The sequence below is a fragment of the Nuphar pumila genome, chromosome 2 (assembly GCF_984573655.1).
Source record: "Nuphar pumila chromosome 2, dmNupPumi1.hap1.1, whole genome shotgun sequence".
In the NCBI taxonomy this organism is placed as follows: Eukaryota; Viridiplantae; Streptophyta; class Magnoliopsida; order Nymphaeales; family Nymphaeaceae; genus Nuphar; species Nuphar pumila.
In genome coordinates, this window is record NC_143250.1 from 102,761,635 (window position 1) to 102,785,040 (window position 23,406).

General features: G+C 37.7%; 1 protein-coding gene, 1 long non-coding RNA gene and 1 other non-coding gene across 3 annotated transcripts; 2 read left to right on the forward strand and 1 right to left on the reverse strand.

Annotated features, from left to right (window-relative positions):
* The first annotated feature begins 3,625 nt into the window (after positions 1–3,625).
* On the forward strand, positions 3,626–9,713 carry LOC149846464 (transcription factor HBP-1b(c38)-like). Its single transcript, XM_089998007.1, has 7 exons — positions 3,626–3,673; positions 3,768–3,827; positions 5,045–5,122; positions 5,270–5,327; positions 6,842–7,113; positions 7,240–7,482; positions 9,174–9,713. Exons 1-7 carry the CDS (start codon positions 3,626–3,628, stop codon positions 9,318–9,320), a joined length of 906 nt encoding a protein of 301 aa, XP_089854133.1. The 3' UTR covers positions 9,321–9,713.
* A 2,694-nt stretch (positions 9,714–12,407) lies between these two features.
* Positions 12,408–13,650, reverse strand: LOC149846465 (uncharacterized). The gene is made up of 4 exons (XR_016430284.1): positions 13,401–13,650; positions 13,216–13,281; positions 12,861–12,954; positions 12,408–12,738 (listed from the first exon to the last, which is right to left on the reverse strand). It is a non-coding gene; the product is annotated as an uncharacterized LOC149846465 (long non-coding RNA).
* Positions 13,071–13,175, forward strand: LOC149846466 (U6 spliceosomal RNA). Its single transcript, XR_016430655.1, has one exon. It is a non-coding gene; the product is annotated as a U6 spliceosomal RNA (small nuclear RNA).
* Positions 13,651–23,406: the final 9,756 nt, after the last annotated feature.

A 23,406-nucleotide genomic window follows, 5' to 3' on the forward strand; every position in this document is an offset into this window, starting at 1 on the left:
ACAAGTCAAGGCAAGGCCTAAGCCATGCCGAGCTTACTCTGAACAACCCGGTTTCGGGCGCCCGATTCATCTGAATCCTTGACCAAATGATTCAAAGCCGATACCGATACTGACAACATTGGTCACCTCCCTCGATCTCCGACAAAACATCAGCAAGGTAAACAAAATCTTGATATTTTGGAAAATCTGGTTTTCTCATAAAAGTATCGAGAAAATGACATCATATAAAAATATAAATACATACAAAATCTATATAAATACGAAGCCAAAAAAAAAAAGAAACGCGTAAAGAATCTTGCAAATATTTTCAAGGTGAGCGATATTTCAAATATAGATCTTGAAAATAACGCTATTTTTACATAATATCGGCGATCTTTGTGACGTAGGAAACCAACTATCGTACGGATGACCAAATACGAAACCCAGATTTTGTGATCATCCCGAGGATTCTCTTGTCCGACCATTAATGATGAGCGAATAAAACGGAATCATTTTTGCCCTCCTTTCGGCTTTTCCACGCTTCCCCGTATTTATCGGGCACCGAGAACCGGGTCCAAACTGATCCAATCATGCTTTAACTTCCAACAGAGACTTACGATTTGACAGCCATCCTCAGACCCTGACGCTTGCAGTGTCACGTTCCGTCGGAGTCGACGCTTCGGTGATACCCGGCACGTGAATCTGGATCTACATGTCCGGATCCGGTTCAAAATTGGTATAACCATACCCGGTCAGGGAAAATGTTGAATTTAGGGTATCAGATAACATTTCCTCGGGAAGCAGGGATGGCAGTGGACCGAGGGATAACGGGGCCTCGCCCCGTTTGGACCTGGGATGCCCCGCCCCATCCCCGTTACAATCTCTACCTTGCCCCGCCCCACCCCGTCCCCAATCCTTCAAGGGATGACTATAGACCGAGAGGTAACGGGGCCCACCCTGCCTCACCCCCGTTTGGAAGGGGGGGGGGGGGGGGGGGAAGGTTAAAATAGATCTCCGTGCGAGGATGAAGGTTTGGATTTTGAGACGGGGCGGGGGTGGAGACCTTGTCCTACGCCCGGGTCCACTGCCATCCCTATCGGGAAGAGAAAAGTTTGCATTATACTGAACTTTCTGTCCTTTTTAGGAAAATATCGAGAAAACTCAGCACATTTATAATTTAAAAATACTAATAATTCGAGGATATAAACTATGATAGATCGCAGTATTTTTAAAATATGGGGGTGAAAATAGCGGGATTTTCTCGTGTTGGAAAGGAAATCTAGTGAACATTTATATCGTGATTTTTTCAAAAATCTCGACGATGTTCATGGACGCATGCTTAATAACGTCAAGCACCTGTGGATCCGGGCTGGAACTTGGATTTGGAAACTTTAGCACTGCAAACGGGTCCGACATCGATATCCACCTCGAGCCTAAACCATAGGGATGGCAGTGGACCGGGGGAAAGCGGGGCCCCGCCCCGCCTCGCCCCGTTTGGACCGGGGATGAAGGGTATGAAACGGGGATGGAGGCGGGGGTGGAGGATAAAATCCATCCCCGCCGCGGAGGCGGGGCGGGGGTGGACGTGCACTTTTCCCCGCCCCGCCCCGTCCCCGCCACGATCCCCGCCTAATCCCCACCTAATCCCCGCCCCAACCCCGCCCCGACCACTTTTCCCCGCAATATCCCCGCCCCGCCCCGCCTCATCCCCGTTTGGACCGGGGATGAAGGGTATGAAACGGGGATGGAGGCGGGGGTGGAGGATAAAATCCATCCCCGCCGCGGAGGCGGGGCGGGGGTGGAGGATAAAATTTTGAGGCGGGGCGGGGGTGGAAACCTTGTCCCCCGCCCCGCCCCGCCCCACTGCCATCCCTACTAAACCACATCCAGTATGCATTTTGGATAAGATATTCGAGAATAGAACCAAATTAACTTTCTAACGGTTATCATTTTTTATTATGACAAGAACCTTCACATAAGTGAGGAAGACCTCAGGCGGGACCCACGACCACCTGGCTTAGGTGGCCCACCTCTGCTAGCACAGGTGTCTGACACCTCGGTGCTTTGTCACAGGGATTCTTCAACTTGCTCTCATGTCGCGTTTCTTTATACATTATTTTTAATTAAAATCGTAAAAAAAATAAAGTGTCTCGTGTGTTTTTTCGTGTCCCTGTGAGTAGCCTTGGAGGGAGTCTCTTTTTTTTCGTCTTTTATTTTTAAAAATCGAGGGACGTGGTAAAAAGGTATTTGCTGGGAGTGGGAAGGGAGCTTCGGGAAGCTAAACACAGAGGCAGGTGTTGTTTCAGATTCCGAGAGAGGTCGCAGGGTCGAATCGTCAGATTCTCTCTCGTTTGCGAATTTCGAAAAGCAGAGAGAGGGGGGCTGGGGTGGTGTGGTGCATTTGATGATGGTGATGATGACGACAATGGTGGTGAGTGTGTAGTCATGCAGAGCTTCGCGACTCATCCGGGCTCCTTCGTAATGTACTCTCTCTCTCTCTCTCTCTGTGTGTGTGTGTGTGTGTGAAGAAGAAGAAGAAAAAACTGGTCGATTTTGCTTGGTTGGTATTTTTGAAGTGACCATTTTGGTCTGGTTGTGATAGGATTAAAGTGAGAAAAAAAAGGAAGAACAGAGAAGATTTCTATGGGTTTTTGGTTTCAGAAAAAGAGTGGGAATTAGGCTCTCTTGGTTACGTTCGGTTGGGATTGAAGGAGAGGGAATCTCTTTCTTGGTGTTTGACTTCGTACTTCCTCTTTAATGCGTAGCGAAAAAGATGCGATTTTTCTTTCTGTTCTTGTTTCCCCACATGGAAATTCCGGGGTTTTTTATTCGGTTGTTTGAATTTCTCTCTGTTGTGGCCGTTTTTGGTGGAGCAGTGATGCGGAAGGCAGCCGAATGCATTCCAGAGATTCCGACGGTGGGGAGATTCAGCAGACAGCCGCGTTCCACCTTGGGGATGCCATGAACCTCACACGCGGTACGCCCATCTTCTTCTTCATTCCTTGTTTTCTAGATTTAGGTAGCTACTCTGTTACATGATCTTCAGGATTTTGGTGTTCGTTCGTTCATTTGTCTGCTTTGTTTACTCTGAAGGCGCTTTCTTTAATGCAAAATCCGGCGGGCATGCGGTTAAGTCCAGCATTTTTCAGGTTGGTGTTTTGAGAAATGTACGTCGATTCCATTCGATTACGATTACGATTTCGTTTTCAAATTCATAATTTTTTTTTCTTTGTTGGCTTTTTCGTTTTGTTGGTTTGGTGATCAGCATCTTAATCAGTCGGATATCAGTTCGGCAGGGAACGGAGTAGCGTCTGGGCGGCACTTTCCTTCCCATAACGGGCCACAAATGAATGCTGCTGCTGCAGCTATGCTAGTGAATGGCCTTTCGGAGAATTGGGGAGTGTCCTGTGCGGCATACGCCAGCCCGCGAACGGATACTTCAACTGATGTTTTGACCGACGATAACAATCAATCGGTGAATTGCTCATTTTCTTCCACTTTTTTATATCCTTATTCGCTATTAGCATGCAAATTTGAATCCATGCTTAAAACGGGCTTAATATGGTATTTATGTTTGGTTCCTATGGTGGTGGGGATATTTTTGCCCTGTTTTTAGTCTGATGGTGGTCTAAATCAAGCCGTTGCAATGTTAGATTCATCAGATAAATCAAAGGAGAGAAAAGGGGATAAGAAGGTTTGGATCAAATAGCTGCATTGTAGATTGATCTTTTGATTTCGATATAAGTAGCCTTTTCTTTGTTAAAACTGTGTTTGAAATTTTCATCCAGACACTCCATAGGCTTGCCCAAAATCGAGAGGCCGCACGGAAAAGCCGCTTGAGGAAGAAAGTAAGATGGTTCTGTCATCCATCCTAATCTGAGCAGTCTTTTGGGAATTCATATGCATTTCCGTTGTAATGATTTCCATGTTTTCCAGTACTTGTTGCAAAGATTGAGTATTCGTTTTAGGTTTCCTGAATGGTGAACAGCAGGAAGTATGAGGAATTTCTGGGTCTGTGTGATTGATTGCACAAGTATGTTTTGGTGTTGTTGGATGTGATGACCTAATGGTCAGTCTGCAGGATCTTATCTGAGGATCTTTTTGTTTAGATGTATCACTTTCTAATGAATTGGTTTTATTTATTTACTTATTTATTTATTTATTTTGCATGAGGATAGTGAGTGGTGGTCTGTTGTGTGTGTGTGGTTGAGTGTCTGATAAGGTTTAAATGAAAAGCTTAAGAGGAGCCTGCATGGTTGTGGTTCAGAGTCTCGCCTGTTATATTTTATGATTCTCTAAAGAGCTCGAATGTAGTATTAAGAAACCAAGTCTAGGTCATACAAAACCTAGCCATATATCTAAAATTAACTGCACAAATCCCTAGTCTAAGTGTTTGTCAATAGGTCAGACTTCATTATTTAAGTTGATGCATTAAAACAATGAATTAGCTTTGTAATAAAAAATTAAACAGCAGTACAAATTTTCTATGATATGTATGTTCCATAGATTAAGAACCCACTCTCTCTGTTTGAAGCATTGAAACTTGTTCATTTTCTTCAAAATGGGAAATGGTTCTCAGTATAGATGATGCGTGTGTGTGTTTATGCATGCCTCACATGTGCATGTGTGAAAAGGATCTTAATCTGTCTTACGGGTCTCTAGGTGCCTTGGAGACGCTGTAACATTCCTATCTGTTTGCAGCAATCTTCCTCTCAGTTACAACAACTCATTTTTAAGCAGTGGTCTATTTTTTCTCCAAAACGGGTTACTGCTGGAAAAATTTATGCATTGCATCATTTAGAATTTTCCATTAGCGAACCACAATTTCATTCTAGTGTTGCAATTACCTCAGAGGTGTGGGCTTAATAGTTTCACAGCCAAGTTGCCGAGTCATCTGGAAATTCAATTCTCTTTTTTGCTATTGAGGAAGAACCACTTTTCCTTTCTATTCTTATTTTATCTAGCATGTAAATATCTACAGCAATGTGAATATATCACTGCTTAATATGAGCAAACAAGTTCTTCTCATCCTGACCCGTTCTATTATTTTCTTGTTGCAAAATAGGCATATGTCCAGCAATTGGAGAACAGCCGGTTGAAGTTGACTCAGCTCGAGCAGGAGCTTCAACGTGCACACCAGCAGGTTTGCTGCCTATTTTTAAATTTTTCTGCTGTTGTTTTTGGTGTTACTTTGAAGTGCTTTTGAATATTACATGGAACTATGATATATGTGCATATATCCATTTCCCAGTGTCAATCCTAGTAAAATTCATGTCCTTCTTCCCTTCAGGGAATTTTCATTTCAGGCGGATGTGCAGGAGATCAAAGTCATACTATGGGTGGAAATGGTATGCTAAGAATTACAAGTCATCTGGTCATATATGTACATAGTATGCTTGATGGCTTCATTTTTTAATACTTCACATGCTTTCCAATTTGTTTCTTTGAAAAGAAACTCTCTTTTGTACCATTCCATCCGTTGTGCTTGTAATTTTCAGTTTTAATTAAATATTAGGAGGGGAAATACAGGGTTGCTTAATTCATATTTCTTTTTTTCATTTGTTTTGCTTAGACATATTCCACATTAGGCTACTGTTATATTAGTCTTCTTGATTTGTTAGTCTGTGGTTTACTAATGTGTTGGAATCATGATGTTTATGCGATCAGTTATGAAAAATATTTATTATTCACATTTAAAACCTTATGTCACATATAAAAAGCATGATCTTTGAAGTTGGAAAGCAACAGGTTTCTTCATAATTAAAATGTTATAGGTGAGTTTCTCCTATAAAACCTTGTTTTGCAAGATAAAATTTGCTTTTAGAATATTGATGGCCGCACTAACATTGGATTCAGTAGGCCATCTTGTGTGCTTGCAATGTTTGAAATTGTCTTATCCAAGCATAAAATGATGATTTCTAGACTCAGGCGTTGTAGGTATCCTAGATGTGATTTGAAGACTCAAACAACCAACTTCTTGTTTCAGCTTGGTAATGTGAGACTGATGTTAAATCTTGTTAGAGCAACCTTGTGGCTGGAACCTTTTTAGATGGCCTGCAAGCCATGAGTCTCTTTTGATGACATGTAATGAAATCATCTACTTGTTCTCCTAAATGATATCCTGAATTGACTAGTAGTCAACTTTCCCTAATCTTTTAGTTTGCCAACTCCAATGCTGACCTTTTTTGTGAGAGGTCTGTGCAGAAGGTTTTTTTTAACTGTGGGTTACTTTTTGAAGAGTTTATGTGTTGATAGCATGATTGCTAGACTGCCAAACTAGTGCAAGAAGCAGCAGAATCTGAGGGTCCTAATGATCACATTACAACAAGATAGGAGTGGAAGTATAAACTTTATGGAATTAATAATGAAATCAAGACGAATACATTCAGGAAGTGCTGAGGGAGACACACGAGATGAGTGTGAGACAGCAATAATTGTAGCATTTACAGATATTGCTAAAATTGTGTGGAAGTGGAAACAAACTTTGTTTTGACTGTGGTGATTTGCATGAGCAAGTCATGCAACATGTAGCATGATTTGTACGAGCAGCTGGTGCAAAGTGTATCTTTGTTATCATTTTCAGAAACTTTTATTTCAGACAAACAGATCGTATTGCTAATACACCATAGAGTTGGCTTCTCAAACAAGGTTTTTGAGCTTGATTTTGGAGCCACATAACATCGTTTACTGCAGGCTGATAAGGAATTGTGCCTGTGCTTGTTATGTTTACTTAGCATCTTAGTGAACTTGCTCCCTTAAAAATGTTGTCATGCAAATAGGACGGGATGGCAGAGGCCAATGCTGTTTGGAAATGTTGGGATATTTTAGTATGATAAGGTGGCTACAATGAATCCTTTTGCAGGTGCACTCGCATTTGACATGGAATATGCTCGATGGCTTGATGAACATCAACAGCAAATCAATGACTTGAGGGCAGCTTTGAACTCTCACATTGGTGATAATGAGTTGCACCTTCTTGTCAATGCAATTATGACACATTATGATGAGATTTTCAGGCTTAAAGGTGTTGGTGCAAAAGCTGATGTTTTCCACATGCTTTCGGGAATGTGGAAGACCCCTGCCGAGAGGTGTTTCATGTGGTTAGGTGGTTTTCGATCTTCAGAGCTTTTGAAGGTGAATATTTATTGGACCTTCTGCTCTTTGTTAGGGTATATGTACATTTATTTTGTTCCTTCTTGGTAGTTCAATTCGAAGTTACCCCGTTCTAATTGATGATTTAATTGCTCAATCGAATTGCAGATCCTTGTTAGACATCTTGAACCTCTGACAGAACAGCAGTTAGTGGGCATATGTAATTTGCAACAATCCTCCCAGCAGGCTGAGGATGCACTCTCTCAAGGGATGGAAGCTTTGCAGCAATCTCTTGTAGAAACTCTGGCAACTCGAGTCCCACCTGGATCCTCAGACAATGTTGCCAACTACATGGGTCATATGGCAACTGCAATGGGGAAGTTAGGTACACTAGAGAGCTTCCTTCTCCAGGTACAAAACCACATTTAAGTATTCATGCATGAATGTTGTCACACTGTAACACCTTGATCTGAAACCTCTAGAGTACAGGTCCGGTTGGTATTACTTTCCACAGGAAAAACATGCAGAGTTCACACAAAAGCATTGCTATTTTTTTTAATAAACTCAAATTCTTTGATAAGTTTAAATCATTTGTAACATAAAAGAAATAAATATTACATCAATGTTCAATGACAAAAAATTAAACGGACAAATGTCTCTGTTGCACGATCAAACTAGTCGGTTACGTCTTGCCTCTGCTAGTGTACTTAAAACCTACAGTTGTAATTATTTAGAGGGTGTGCTTACAACTCACTAAAAAATATTTATAAGTAATAAAAGACTTTGACTTACAATTATAATGAACTTTAAGCCCTTGTTCGAGTTTAGTTTTCAATATACTACACAAGTTTTGTATATTTTAATTTTTTTTAATTCTCTCAATCTAACATTTACTCATAGTTGACTATAACACTATGTCGGTTATACTGGTCATAGTCATATATGGGTGTAACAACCCGTGTAAAACACCCAAATTCTACATTGTTGGTCAAACTATGAACCATACGCTCTCAGTGATCTTCAAATCATCAGACACTACAGTGAAACAAAAAAAAGACCCCACTCATAGCTAGTCGGAAGATCAAACTTAGACTCGGTATGGTTCATGCTACATCCTAACCATAAATGACTTTTCATCTATGGTTGTCTAGAGTCCTAGATAATGTGTAAATTTAAAATTCTATCATATCTTAAGTTCATTACCATGAACCTTACTCTCAAGCTTGGGTTTCACTCGTTCTACCACGAATGCCATCGTGAAATCATCACAATGAATCTCATTCTTAATCTAAAAATCTTCTTAAGGCTCACACCTTATATCATATTAAGCATGTAACGAGGTAGTATCTCTACATCGTTAAATCACCGATGGCTCACTATTCATGATGGCTTAATTTTGGTCGCGAACTAGGTAGCGCTTTCTACATGTTGCCACTTTCGTGATTTAAAGGGTTAAACATGCTAATCTCAATTAAAGTTCAGAGAAAACATAACTAAACTCAAAGAACTCAAGGTTAATCTGTATGTCATTTAAAGGGCAGCATAACATAAATATGTTGTCAAAAAAGACATTTTTTTTTCTAACATGCATGTCATGTCACATCGGGCATACACATATATTTATCTCATTACAACTAACTCATGCATGGTCATTTTATGTGTATCATGCTAACACTCAAGTTATAAATTTTTAAATATGCTGACCTACGAGAGACAATGATAACATGCAATACAAACATTATTTATTTACAACTAAAGTTATTTATAATATCCCTTACCTAATGGTAGAGAACACCTTCTCTCAAGAGTCTAATCTCTCGAGGGGGGTGAATAGCCACCGTGAAGACTCTTATAGGGTCCTCAAGGCGGGTAAGGATAACCCTCACCCTCCCGTTAAATGGTGGAGGTGTGGCTTATCCTCATCCCCCTACAACGAGGGGAAAGCGGTTCCTCATTTTGAGGAACCGTTTTCCCAATCTCGTGTTCCCCTTTTTATAAAAAAAATCTTACCTTCCCCAACCCGACACAGTCAGCTGGGTTTTACACACACAAACACACACCACATACAGATGCTGATTGTTGAATGTTTGATATGGTACCAGGCAGACCATCTGCGGCAACAGACTTTGCAGCAGATGCACCGGATATTAACAACTCGTCAAGCTGCGCGAGCACTGCTTTCCATAAGTGAGTATTTCTCGCATCTGCGTGCACTTAGCTCATTGTGGTTGGCACGTCCTAGAGAGTAAAACGCCAGTCTTGATGTGCCTGTCATACAAAGGCATGAAGGAGCACCAGAAGCTCAACCACATCAGTGAGCAGGCCATCAAGCGGTTAGGGCTGGGTGGGTGGATGGAGCTACAAGAAAATTTGTGGTAGGAAATATCATGGCTGTTGGTCCAAAGGTCTTGTGTCACTGTACAGAGTAGCTCATGTTGTACCGTCAATGCTGGCCTTTTGTACATTAGAAGGAAATAGCCTTTAATCCTAATGTCATATATTTGTCAGCATTACTGTTATGAGCAGAAATCTAACTTAATTCTTTTGATCAACCAAAACATATAGTTATCAGTTATATTATGTTAATCAAATGGGAACTTTTGCCGTATATCAAAGCAAAGGAATTAGAGGAGTTATTTCAATTGTAATCAAGTTTACTATGATTTTCTTCCTATATGTTTTGAAGCACCATGTCAATTAAGGCCAGGCCATTGTATCAGTTGGCAGCTACAGAGGTGTTTTAGTAAATCTACAAATGGGAATGACATTTTTTTATGGTTATATATATTTCACTGAGGCGTTTGTTACAGTCCCACCCAAGGAAAGCTTATTTCCTGTAAAAGTGTAACTTCGGAGGGAGTGCAATTACCCATAAAGGGAGTTATGAACCGGTTTTGAGAGAAAAACCACTTTATTGCATTTACTACATGGGTGTCAACGGGTCGGGTTTACCCAGACCTGACCCGGACCAAACCCTATAAGGTTCGGGTATGGTGACAAATAAGTAGACCCGAAGGTCCGATTAATACATGGACTCGGGTATAGTTTGTGAAATTTTATACCAGACTCGGGCCCGACCCGAGTTTCGATTAAGACCAGCAATTTTTCAATGTAAAAATGATAAAAAAATATTTTTTTACCGGGTCTGGTTCATGTAGTTCTTATTGGGTCCGGGTACGGTTTCTCTTATAGTAGATCCGATTAGACCTGGGTCCGGACCTGATACTATACCCAAAAATCTGGTCCAAGTCTGATTTCACAAACCTGACTCACCACATATTTCTGAGAGTGCATGTCAGGTCAGAGAGTGCTCTGATGCTAATCCGTTGGAGCTGTTCATCCATGCGATGAACAGCAGCCCAAATGACGAACTCTGCTTCTTCTAGATGGATCGCATTTTTTTCAGAGTGGTTGATGCTTTGGATGAATGGCATCCAAGGATTGAAAAATAAACGGCTTAAAATAGTTCCCATGTATGATATTTGAGATGCCATTCATCAATGAGATGAACTGCGATTACCATCAGAGCATCTAATACGCTCTCTATTTCTCATGGACATGTTTGTTTCACTTTTTCTAGCAAAGAGGCTCCATTTTTTACTAAATAAAGGAAGTGCCAGATGTATATGCTTATTTGAATGCTGATGCTGGAACTAAATTAAGGTATACTTCAAAAATTGGTAGCGGCAGAAAAATTGAACTTGTCAAAGTCTACTGAATTTTTTTGAGGATAAATGACTAGTAGCATTCTTGTCTTTTTTCATTGTTCCTGGATATCTAGTTGTACCAAAAGTTGGAAAATGTAAAGACTAGTTGTTTTGGATGTGCATGTTCTGAACTTTTTTCTTCCAATCATATTTTTTGTAACTAGTGAAACCATGGTATGTAGGTGTGATGCCTGCCATATTCATGGGATGATCTCAGTGGGGAATTGGGAACATCCATTGGCGTTAACAAGTGACGACAATGAAAGTAAGCATGTTTAACCAACTTAAGAATTGTCTACCGGTTAGCTTGTTAATCTGATTATTTCCAGGTTGCAGGTTGCAGGTTGGACATCCCTAAGGCTGCAAGATGTGTTTGATGACTCCTTGGAGCTAAACTATAGTATGTGAAACTGTAAAAGCTCCTGTTTTAATGCATCTCAAGTATAACTTCTCGGAGTTGAGTTCAATGCTTAATTGGTCAAGACCGCGGGCAAAGACAGAATAAGAGCTGATGAGCCTCACGGTTGGCCCAGGTCCATTCTTGTGCACAACACAATCAAGGCTCTGTTTGGGAGCTGGGAGTCGTAGGGAGTTATGCATGTGGAAAAGTGAAGGCTATCAAATTCCGAAATTGTCAGCTTCCTTATGTGGAACTCGAGTCCAACTTCCCCATCCCACAAAGTTGTCACCAAGGCTCGATTTGGGAACTGGTGATGAAGGTATTTGCAAGGATCAGGGGAAAGCAAAAACTGAACTTCAAGGAAAATGGATTTCAAAGGAGTTGCTGATTCTCTCTATTGTTTTAAAGTGAAACTAATTTCTTAAAGGATTCAGGCTTTCATATCTCCATCTATGATCCAAATGGGGCGAAGAGAAGAGAGACCTGTTTTCCGGGTCCACTGCCATCCCTAGTTACTAGGGATGCACAAACACATGTACCAAAAAACATGCACCGCTGCACCTAACCCACCCACCACCTGTTCAGTTAATTGCAGGTTTGGTGGGTCCCAACAACAGGCGACGGGTGGTCTGGTTTATTTTTGTACGATATGATTGCACTCGACACACCTGCACCAGGATTCAAACAAGGAGATGTGTACGAGGTGAAATCCCTTATTTTGTGCAATTACATCACACCTGATCTCTGATCTAAGTGAGTCAGGTAATGGTTAAGGATGTCAATGAATCAGTTCCACCAAATTCAATTCCGTTTAGTTGCATTTGGTAAGCCAAAACCATATACTATTACATCAGGACGCGGATATGATTTTTTATTTTTTGCAACTGAATCTGACAAATATCAGAATTTGATGGATATTCCAATCGGTTTACATGTAGGAAAGTGGATCTGGTATGAGCTTTTTACCATTCAATTCTGAATCTGAATGCAAAATCCATCTAGATGTTCTGATTAGCAGAATATGGTATTGGCCACATCGGGCCCGAATCCGAGCCGTCTACATCGCTAGCCTAACTGTGGGTCGTCACCTTGGTGGGACCCGCAGAAACACCTCATTCTCTGTGCGTTTAGGCAGAAACCACAAAATTTCTGCTGTAAATGCGCGTTTCGTCCCACACGCGTGTGCCCTTTTTTTGGATTTTTTTTTCGATTTCTTTGAGGCAGGTTCCAACGAAAATAATTTCATTGATTGAACCAAAGAGGATAACAAATATGTAATGTAAGCAAAGTAGTAATCTTTCCATCCCAAGTAGGTGTGCTCTGAGTATTCTTAACCGCTAAGGCTTCCCTTCCAGCTATATGTGTTAGGCATTGGACCCAAACTTCCCATATTTGTTTCTGCTATTTAGAGGCCTCCTCTCTATGGAATTTATGCCAAGTCGATCTGCTTTCAGTCCAATCTTTATTTCTTTCATTTATTTTTTTTAATCTTGAATCAGTAATTCACTGATTGTTTGCTTTGTTTGGCTGGTTTCTTCCTTCTCTCCTGCTTAGACCGACCTGCATGTAATGAAATTCCAAAAGCCTATAAACATATCTTCGCATTTTAATTCAAGATGGTGCGCATCTATCATCTCATATACTAGTTTAGAGTGAGAAAGAAGTTGAAAAGGTGACAAAACCTGTCGTGGCGGGTTCATTTCTAGATTGAGACAAACGGGGAATAAAAACGCCTGTTCCTTTGCTCCACTTCTTCTCTGACCCCAACAACAAATCCTGGAATCATTTTTTTTGTTATAGAGAGAGAGAGAGAGCCAAAAGAAGATCAACATTACCACAGATCAACAAAAGGTTGAACCCATGAACCGAGCAAGATAGAAAACAAAAATAAAATATAGAATCGTAGACATCTGATAAAATTGGAACGATACAGAGAAAATTAGCATGGCCCCTGCGCAAGGATGACACATACAAATCCAGAAATGGCCCAAATTTTTTTAGGTCTCATAGCTATACGAGAGAGAGAGAGAGACTTACTATGTTGGTTATTGGGTTTTGCAAGCAGGCAGGGGGCAGAGGCTTGTGATGGTACTCATCAAGTTGCTGGAGATTCATGAAATGAAAATTACAATGGAATCAATAAAAGCAGGGAAAAAAAACTGGCATAAGAAGTTACAACAGATGAAATGGTGAAAATATACATATTGGTTTTTCAGATTTACATTGAAAGAACATGGCTGGCTTATGTAGTAGCTGAAAGGGGACTCAAGTACAACTGTTGATGTTCTATCATTCTCATCGATCATGAGCAGTGCAATCTCCCTTTCCAGATCGGCAAAGAAAATGTCATCGTCTGCCTTGGTATGAAACTCCATCTCCATGCAGTCACCCCCAACCAGAGAGAGAGAGAGAGAGATGGTGGCAGTGAGGGAGAGAGAGGAGGGTTGGAGCTTAATTTATGGTGTTCAAGGCAATTACAGATCTTGAGTTTGATATGGTAATATAACTAATGAGAATTTAAAGCCTGGCGTTACTTTCGGCCCACACACGGTTCTTTATTTTTGCCGGAACCACTCATACCGACAAAAACACCGCAAGCACCATGATGATGATGTAATCAATAGCGTTATGAGAGTCCCATATAAGAAATGAATAGCATCTAATCTCTCTTTCCCATCGTCATGCAAATCTTGATGTGACCAAATAATTTCCTCATAAATGCTGTTCATGGAGTTTGTGTATTAGGAAATGAACATATTTATCACGATCATCAATATAACTATATTAGCTTGTCTCTGAATCTGGACATGGATGAAAAATTATGCTAAGGTGGCCCAGATGCATAAGGCTGCATTTGGTCTGATAATCGGCCTTTCACATCTGGTTTCTACCCAGTCTTGCCTTGTTGTAAACAAGATGAAAAATATGATCCATTATTATAGCTATCATTACAAATTTTACAATTAACAAGTTTGGAAATATGAAAGGATAAGGCATGTCATCCACTTGGTTGCTTTCAGAGGGAAGAACCACACAAAGATCTCCCTTATTGGATGTCTACACTGGATTCTGGCTAATGGGGGGACCCATGTGATAGCTGTATGGTAAGGTGGAATCAAGCTGTTAGATAAATGAGTTTCTTGCATATCAATTTTTGTTCAAACATAATATACTATTGAATGTATGATCATTTTCTCCTTTATTTGGCATCTTTGTCAAGCTTGTCCTGCTTCGAATAAAAGCCAAACTCTCTTTTTTGTTTTTTTATTCTGTTCGTAAGGAACTCACGTGCAGACGTCATAGTGTGTTATTTTTAACCTCAAGTGATAGTTTCTATCCTTGAAAATGCAATGATGCAGTAGGGATGCCAGCTTTATTTTTAGGATAAAACCTTTTTAACATATCAAGTATTCAACAGGGAGCGAATATTATTTAATAGGACTCATAAATGTAAAGTTGAAGCAATGGTCAGTAAGCACTTAGCTACCAGATGCCAAAAACTTGGTTGAAAATTAGCTTTCTTAACATGACATTGTAACGAGTTAAAATATGACTTTATGCACTGTTTAGATGGCATAAAACTTGGTTGTACCAACCTTAAGTTTTAATCAAAGCCTAAGTTAGTGGAAAACATGGCCTCGCTCAATCCCCTAACCCCACCCTCTCCCAATTTTTCCATTTCAAAGCCTGGTTTGTCAAGGGTGGAGGTTGAAGGGCGCCCACTCTTCCCACCCCCTACGTCTTTTTCCTCTTTCCTATTCAATGGTAGGACGGTGGTTAAAATTGTACTAGATGCCCGTGTTCCAACATAAACGGTACCATCCTAGCTGTTTTTCGACCAGTGGTAGTTTAGGAGGCGTTTGGCTCGCGCACGGGCCTAAATAAAGACATCATGTCCTGTCCTATCCTGTCCATATGTGGCTTTGTCCAAGGCTGGACAAGGATACCTTTTTTGTTTGTTTTTTTCAAGTGTACAGGGCGCCCTGCCCTGTCCCGCATAGCGTCCCTTTGTGTGTTTGTTCTTATGATAATACCACAAAATAAAATAGTAAGTCAGGTCCAAAGAGGCTCTCTATCCAGGGAATCCTGGGCATTGTTAATCCTTAAGATGAACGGCACCCAGAACCCATCCAAAACTTCAGTTCATTGAATAAATTGCGACCATTCATGTTGCACCTGTCAAGGGGAAGTTACAAAACCCTTCAACTATCTTTACCCTTGAGGCATGCTTCCTATTAGTACTACCACCGCCAGTTGATCTCTGAAGGTAAGCAGCATACAGCTTAATGCAATATGCTAATGCAATGCAAAGCAGCAACGTAACAACTTCAGTTCATTGAATAATGTGTTCGTATCATTAGTCTAGCCTTTTCCAATATAATGGCTAATTAACAACTTACTGGCTCGTCTGTTGGTGACTGAGCTAATCCAAATTGCTGAAATGACACAAATTGATGCGCAAAATGCAGAAGCAAAGTAATTAGTCTGGAACAATTTCTGTTGTACCTGTTTTCTATGATAGTTGCAGAAAAATGATTAAGCACCTACATTTGTACTCCTTGCTATTTGGTGTTTATGAGACAAAAAATCACTCTCAGCTGCAAATGGAACCCAAAAAGAAATGAGATTGCTGAATTTTCATAGTCAGCCTTATTCAGTTGAAGATGAATCTGGTTTTCTATCAGGAGCCTGCCTCTTTCGAGAAACATGATGATCATCAAGCACTAACGTCTTCGTGAGAATGCGGACTCTGTTTGAGATCTAGACGTCGGAGGTCGGCAGAGCAGAGCTAATGAATTTCTTGCATCAAAATCATTTGGAGGAAGAGAATTATATGAAATGATGGGCATGCATGGAATTTGCTGCACCAGTTCATTATTTGAGCTCTCATCTGAATTAGGGCTTTATTTGGGAGCTGGTAGCTAGGATAAGAGTTTTATGCATTTTTGTGAAAACTTGGTAGAACTACCCTCATGGTGGCTGTTTAGAAGCTGGCAGATGGGGGTGGCAGTTTACCCATTTAGGAATGGAAGTGAAACTGGTTCCCCAAGTGCAATCACATTGCTCACTTTAGTGTGCCGCTGCACCTGATCAGCCCTGTCTTTTGTTGGGCCCTAGGCTGTGTCCGGGAGATTAAGAGCAATCAGGTAATGTGTAGCGTCACATTGAAACACTACAAGAAAACAGGTCATTGCCAGTGATATTTATATGATTTATAGTTGCCAATAATATAAATGATAATAAATATCTAATGTCATCATGGGTGTCGGCTTTTTATAGTCGTTTTCATTACTTTTTTCAACGATATTTATATATCATCGTTTTAGTAAAAATAAATTCGATGATTTGATATCATCTATATAAAACGGTCGCCTCTAAAACATCGTCGGTAATAGAAATTAAAGGCAGCAATAATTATCGTTGATTGTACTAATTAAAACCGATGATAAATATCATCACTTGTATTATTTTAAACCAATGATACATACTGCTGGCTTTGATAGTTAAAAGCGACGATAAATATCGTCACCTTTTATTGTTCAACATGGACGATAAATATCATCAATTATATATTAAAAGTCAATGATATTTATCATCGTATATATATCAAAAAATCATATATGTTCAAATAACCGACAATAATTATCATCGGATATAGTAATTAAATTTGATGATAAATATCGTCGAGTATATTTAATATTAACGATGATATTTATCATCAGTTTCTTATTAAAATCAACAATAATTATCATTGTATTATATTGACAAATCATATATGTTCATATAGCTGACGATAAATATCGTCAGCTATATTTAATATCAATGATGATAATTATTGTTAGCATTAATTATAAACTTTTTTAAAAAACTAAATGATATTTATCATCAACATTGACCAGAGTTTTTTTTTGCGAATTTAAATCCTAAAAATTTATATATATGTACAAATATAAAATGATCAATTATCATAGCGACCAACCAAGTACAAAATGATACAAATGTTTCAAGTAATCAACAAAGATAACAATTATTTATTTGACATTATCAAAGACATTTTGATTTAAGTAGCATATCTCATAATGAGATTAGCAAGGGCTCTTGTTAATGGAGTAATTTTTCCATTTAAAGTGATCCAAGAAAGAGAGACACATGCTTTTTTAACCAATCTCTTAATGTTGGATTCTTATCCCACACCTGAATGCATTTGAAATCCATAAGGCAAGCTATGAAGATGATAAGGCTTTAATAAGTGTTTAATATAATATCATAGGTTATTACATGGATGGCATGCATAAGCTATCTCAAAGGAACAAACAGCTGCAAGAAGATGAGCAATCCATGTATAACCTACCCATAGAAAATTTCATCAACAACCTTGGCAGCTTTGAGGATGAAAAACAAAGCATCCATGTCTCCTTTGGATAACCCACTTAGTTGTGTCAAAGGACACAACCATCACAAATGAGTGTCCATAAGTACATGCAATTAAATTTAATTACAAGTATAGTATCCTGTTGAAGCAAACTCTAGAAGCAAGAAATAAGGAGCAGATTTTGAGATGACAAGGTGCTGGTCATTTTCAAGACACAAATTCATTTTCTTTGATTAATCACTATTTAATACTAAAGACAACCAAATAGAAATAATGAAGAAAAAGCATTGCAGCCACAAGCATGGATATGAGTGTTCTTGCTTTTTATTTTTTCTCCTTGAGAATCCTCCTATAATTTAAACCCCCTTCCCTGCAATTTATATTTCAATATCGAATAAAAGAAAATTAGGTGGTAACATGAGTCGGTTGCAAAATAGTACCTTGTGACATACAACATTTTAGAGGCTATTTTATATGACAAAAATAAGATATAGAACATAACAAAGAAGTTAGAGACAACTTTCGATTTTAAAAATTATGACTTCGAATCTTTCCTCTATCCATGAAAAGGCAATTTTAGCTTTCTTAATGTACATTAGCATGACAAATTAGTTATTATGCAACAACCTAAAATTTGTCTACTTTCCTGCACTGAGTGTAGTGCTTAAAAATTTTACAGCAGTAACATCAAGAATGATCAATAAACAATGATAGTGTGCTATCACAAACAACATAAGTTAAAAAGGAAACTAGAAATTTTATTGTGGCTTCTAGCAGCAATTACAAGAGTGCAAGAAGTTTGGTACAACTCTTTCTGTGTGTTTATGCAAATAATAACTCAGTTTATGAAACTCATTATTGCACAGAAAATCCCTAATTTCTTTTTGAAATATCCATACAAGGAAGTAACCATCAGATTATCTATAAGTCACTTCAGAAACAATAATAACCAACAAATATTATTCTTTTACCAAGTAAATTACACACACAGATTGTCAACTCAGAAGAATGTATAGTCATAGGCAATGGTGAAAGCATAAAAAAAGTTCTTTTCAGAAAGGGCAATAAAGCAAAGAAAATGACAATAATGAAAGTTGCAAATGATCTTAGATGTTCAAAAACAAAATAGGAAATTAGCAACACTTTGGAGACCTCAAATACCTAACTCTTCATAGACAAATACTGAAAATTGGTTTTAGCATGGATAGTTCCTACTCGGCTGCATGTACAAAATATCATAAGTGACTTCCAACTTTTCAAAGTTTGACATAGTAATTTTATTTAAAGTTTCAAAATTTGTATCTTTCTACTTCATAACTGAGTTCTCCTTCCACCCCCACCCTTTTCACTTATGCTCTACAGACATAATTAATCCTCAAAAAAAAAAAATATCACAATGCACATAATATCAATCACTAACTCCTACACAACCAAGTCATTCTCTGAATCAGAAACAACACGGGTCCTCCAATAAACTATGATCAAAGGATTTTTTCTCCAATAAAAATGCAAATCATATATAGGATTGAAATGGGTCAATTGCCTTCATTAGTAACCTATTGTCCGTTAAAATTTTGCTTTCCATACTTCGTAAGAAGATGCTTTTATTACTACAGAAATGAGTTAATTTTGTGTCGGCAACAACACAGAATTAGCAAACTAACACGATTTAATAAATTCACTCGGTACAACAGGTGCCAAACATGCATACCTATGCAACAAAATCAATGCTACCTAACTCATAATAGAAGCAAGGTACTCGGTATAAGAGCAATACCCCACAAATATAAAAATATCATTGTTGCTTTAACTAAGTTGTCATCATCTCCCCACAGAGAAATGCACATAAGTAACCTTTAAGCACTCAGGAATGGAGATTTTACCTGAATAGAATGAGCAAATGATACCATTTGATAAGTATAGATTCAAATGTAATAAAACTATTTACATACGACCAAGTTTAGAACTCTCTCTTTTCATAATGCATTATCATATTCTGGCAACAAAAAGAATTGTAATATGAGAAATTAGATACTTTATTAGAGTTAAAATATAAGAAAGTGGATCCTTCATTGAAAGAAACCATTGATGTACAAAATAATAATTACTTGAAGAGGAATGTAGTACCTAGTAAACATGGAATAGATGTGCAGCACATGAAGCACTCACTACATTACTCCGACGAACTTTGTCATCAAAGATTAAAGTGACCATGATGAATAACCAATAGACTAATTCAAAGTAGTAACCCATATAAATAAAGTTTGCATGAATTTTAAGACTATAAATAAATTGGCCAAGATATACATTTACGAGAAATAAAATCAAAAGCACAACCAAAATCATATGATCTATCAACAGAATAATAGGAAAGAACATGCCATGTATCGTCCTGTTACATGGACCATATCCAAAAAATGGTGTTAATTAACAACATAAACAAATTATGTAACAACATCCGAGCTTGAACATGTCGATTTTAGCACCATGTAATTTGTTTGTAGTCAACTTAAAAATTACAGTATGTATGTTGATATCCATATTCAGGACAATTTTGTTTGTGCCTAACTCTTCTCTGGTGGTCACCAAGTCTTCTTTGGTGGTCACAAATTCTTCCTGAGTCGATTAAAGCACATGCCTAAGGGTGTTCTTCAGTGTATTGGTAGAAGAGGATGCTTTGGTAGGTATGACACAAGTCCTCATGCCTTTGACATAGCCAGATCGTGTACCAAGGACCACATTGAATATCACAAAATCTTTTTATATTGGAGTCCTATGATGTCAACTATGTCATCTCATGCTACAACACAAACATATACTTGAATTAGTTATAGTCAAAACACATAGTTATATATACAAGACTATGAAATGATTCAATCACTTACATAATTGTTGGTTGTAATATCACTTAGAAAGTCACCATAATGATTTGTGTGGGTTAATCTATAAATCTCAATCAACCTCATTTTCTCTCTTAAAGCATTACTCTAAATATGAGAGAGCAAAATTCAGTTATGATTTATAGTCATATAAAAATCGACAGATCTCTCTAACATGAACAAATTTCTATCATACACCTATGAAATCAAATGAATATGCATTCTCTCTTTAATGTCACATATATGATTTTGCCCCACTAGTATGACTGACCTACAATCCAGCTCTATTGGATTTGTTTCTTGCACACTTGACCCGACTAAAATCAAGATCAATTGTTGTAATATATATATATATATATATATATATATATATATATATATATATATATATATATATATATATATATATATATATATATATCCTCCAACAAGTAGTTTACCATCTATTTTGAATCGTTGAATAATATGTTGCACATCTCCTCCCAACACGCAATAGAAATATGCTTTGAAATATTGGCTATGGCTATGGCTTCGTCCTTAGTCGCATATCCTTTAAAGATATTATTGTAATCATGACAAATCTCTATATAGGCTCAAGAAAATAGGCATATATTTCATTGTCAAGTACCCTAGGTCCTGCAATAAGCAGGGACAACATCATGAATGGTGATTTCATACACTTTCAAGGGGCAAATTATATAGAATTAACACTACACACCGCATGTTATACGACCTGCTCATAATTTTGAATGAGCTGAAGTCATCACTTGCCAACCTAAGTCATACATTATGAAGATCTGTCACAAAAGAGCTATATTTTTTGTTGAACTCTTTCTAAATTATTGAATCAGGTGAATGCCTTAAGTGAATCTCATCATCTACATGTCCTTCTTTATGCCACTTCAGTGCCTTTGCAGTATCTTTTAACATAAACAACTATGTCAACCTAGGCTTAATCAGAAAGTATCACAAAACCTTTTGCGGTAACCTTTTATATTTATCATCATGATGTTCTTTATAGTACCATCTTGAAGTTCGTCACTTTAGGCATTCATTGACATTAACATTTTTCTTCCAAAAAAAAACACAATCATTCTTGCAAACATGCATTTTCTCATAGTTAAAACTCAGGTCTTTTTTGTACTTATTTACTTCGTAAAATGACTTTGGCAAGTCGACCCACTCAAGAAACGCATTCCTTAATAAGTCAATCAACATATCAAATGACTTGTTGCTTCAATTGTCAAGTGTCTTTAAATGAAGTAGACTAATAATGAAAGAGAGTTTTGAGAACTTTTTACATCCTAGATAAAGTTCACACTGAGACAAGTTACACAATTTGTCAAATAATTTATCTTTGTTATCATTGGTTGTTGCACCTGGTGTAGTAGAAGACTGGTTCAGATTAGAAGACACATGTGTCCTCATATAAACGTCATTCATATCATCATCAATGTTCATAGCGCTACTAATCACATCATCATTTTTTACATGCTTATACTCATCCCTCGGCTTCACTGTGATAGATTTAATTTGTGTACTTTTGATAAAACTCATATTGCATCAAATGAATGTCTACCATATTTACTTTCAAGTATAATCTTTTCTTACACTTCATGCATGGACACTTGATCCTACCATGATTATCCATGTGATTACAGGCTAAGTTACAAAATGTTTGAACTCTATCTATATATTTGAGCCCATGTCTATCTCTACCAAAAATTCAACTCTTATTCATCCTACAACCTTTAGTACACAAGCATCAAACAAATAAATTAAGTTACTAGTTTGAAGCAATATATTAGATAAAATATTCACCACTTATAAAAGAGATTGAAGAATGAGTTAAAAACTACATCACAAATCTTAATTACTATATATAAGTACATGACAAAAAGAATAAGAGAAGGATAAACCATATCACAGATCAATCTAGTGCTTTTGTTTTTATCTCCCAATCAGCAGGTCAAGTGCCTTCATTTTCATTTCCTGCTTTTTGTCTTCATGTTAATAAGTAACAATTTACTATTTTTTGCGGGTTAGGACACTCACTAGGGTTTACCATTTAGGAGATGAGACCCATTAAGTGACCTCAGGTTCCTCGTCATAAAAAGAAGATTATTTTTCTTGTTCTCTTTCTAGACCGCTTCTTCTATTTCTAAGAGATAGATTAGAGGGAGTCAACTCTTTTGGTGAGATAATTTCTTAGTATTTTCTATTTTATTTTTTCTTGTTATTTTTATCTCTATTAATTCAACTTCCATTATTTTTAAATAATCTAATTTTGTAACCTTAATTGGTAGAGTATCCTTTAATTCAACTTCCATTATTTTTACATAATCAAATTTTGTAACCGTAGTTGGAGAGTATCCTTGCAATCTCAGTTCCTGAGGTTGCACTAATGAATACGCATAAATAGATTTCAACTAAAAAAGAAGTTTTACACTATCAACACAACGATCATAGGTATGGTAGGCTGAGCCAGCATGACTAGGTCTTCATGCCGAGTGCGGCTTCTTCGAGTTATAAATTCAAAAAAAGTAAAAAGAATAGATGCGAGAATTATGCATTAGATAAGAAAAGGCAATGACAAAGAGAATACCTAATCCAAAATGGTTTACTATAAGAGACTGAACGTGGTATGTGTTCTCTACTTCTATCGAGACAAGTCTAAATCAGTTTCATTCATCCCCTATATCATTTCTATCTTCATACTCTTTCTTGGGTTTTCAATGATGCCAGTTGTTTTCATAAAACTAGACTTGAAAGTTGTGATCTACATCATTTATTTAGTGAAAATTGAAACTTAAATCTTAAATCATCAAAATCTAACTTGTGTGCAGGATTTTTGATGATTAAAAAATTATCTATTGACAAAATATAAAATTTTGTGATTTAAAAAATCATTCTTTTTTGTCAAAACAATATGATCTAATGGTTGATTCTTATTAAATCAACCATACTGAATCCATC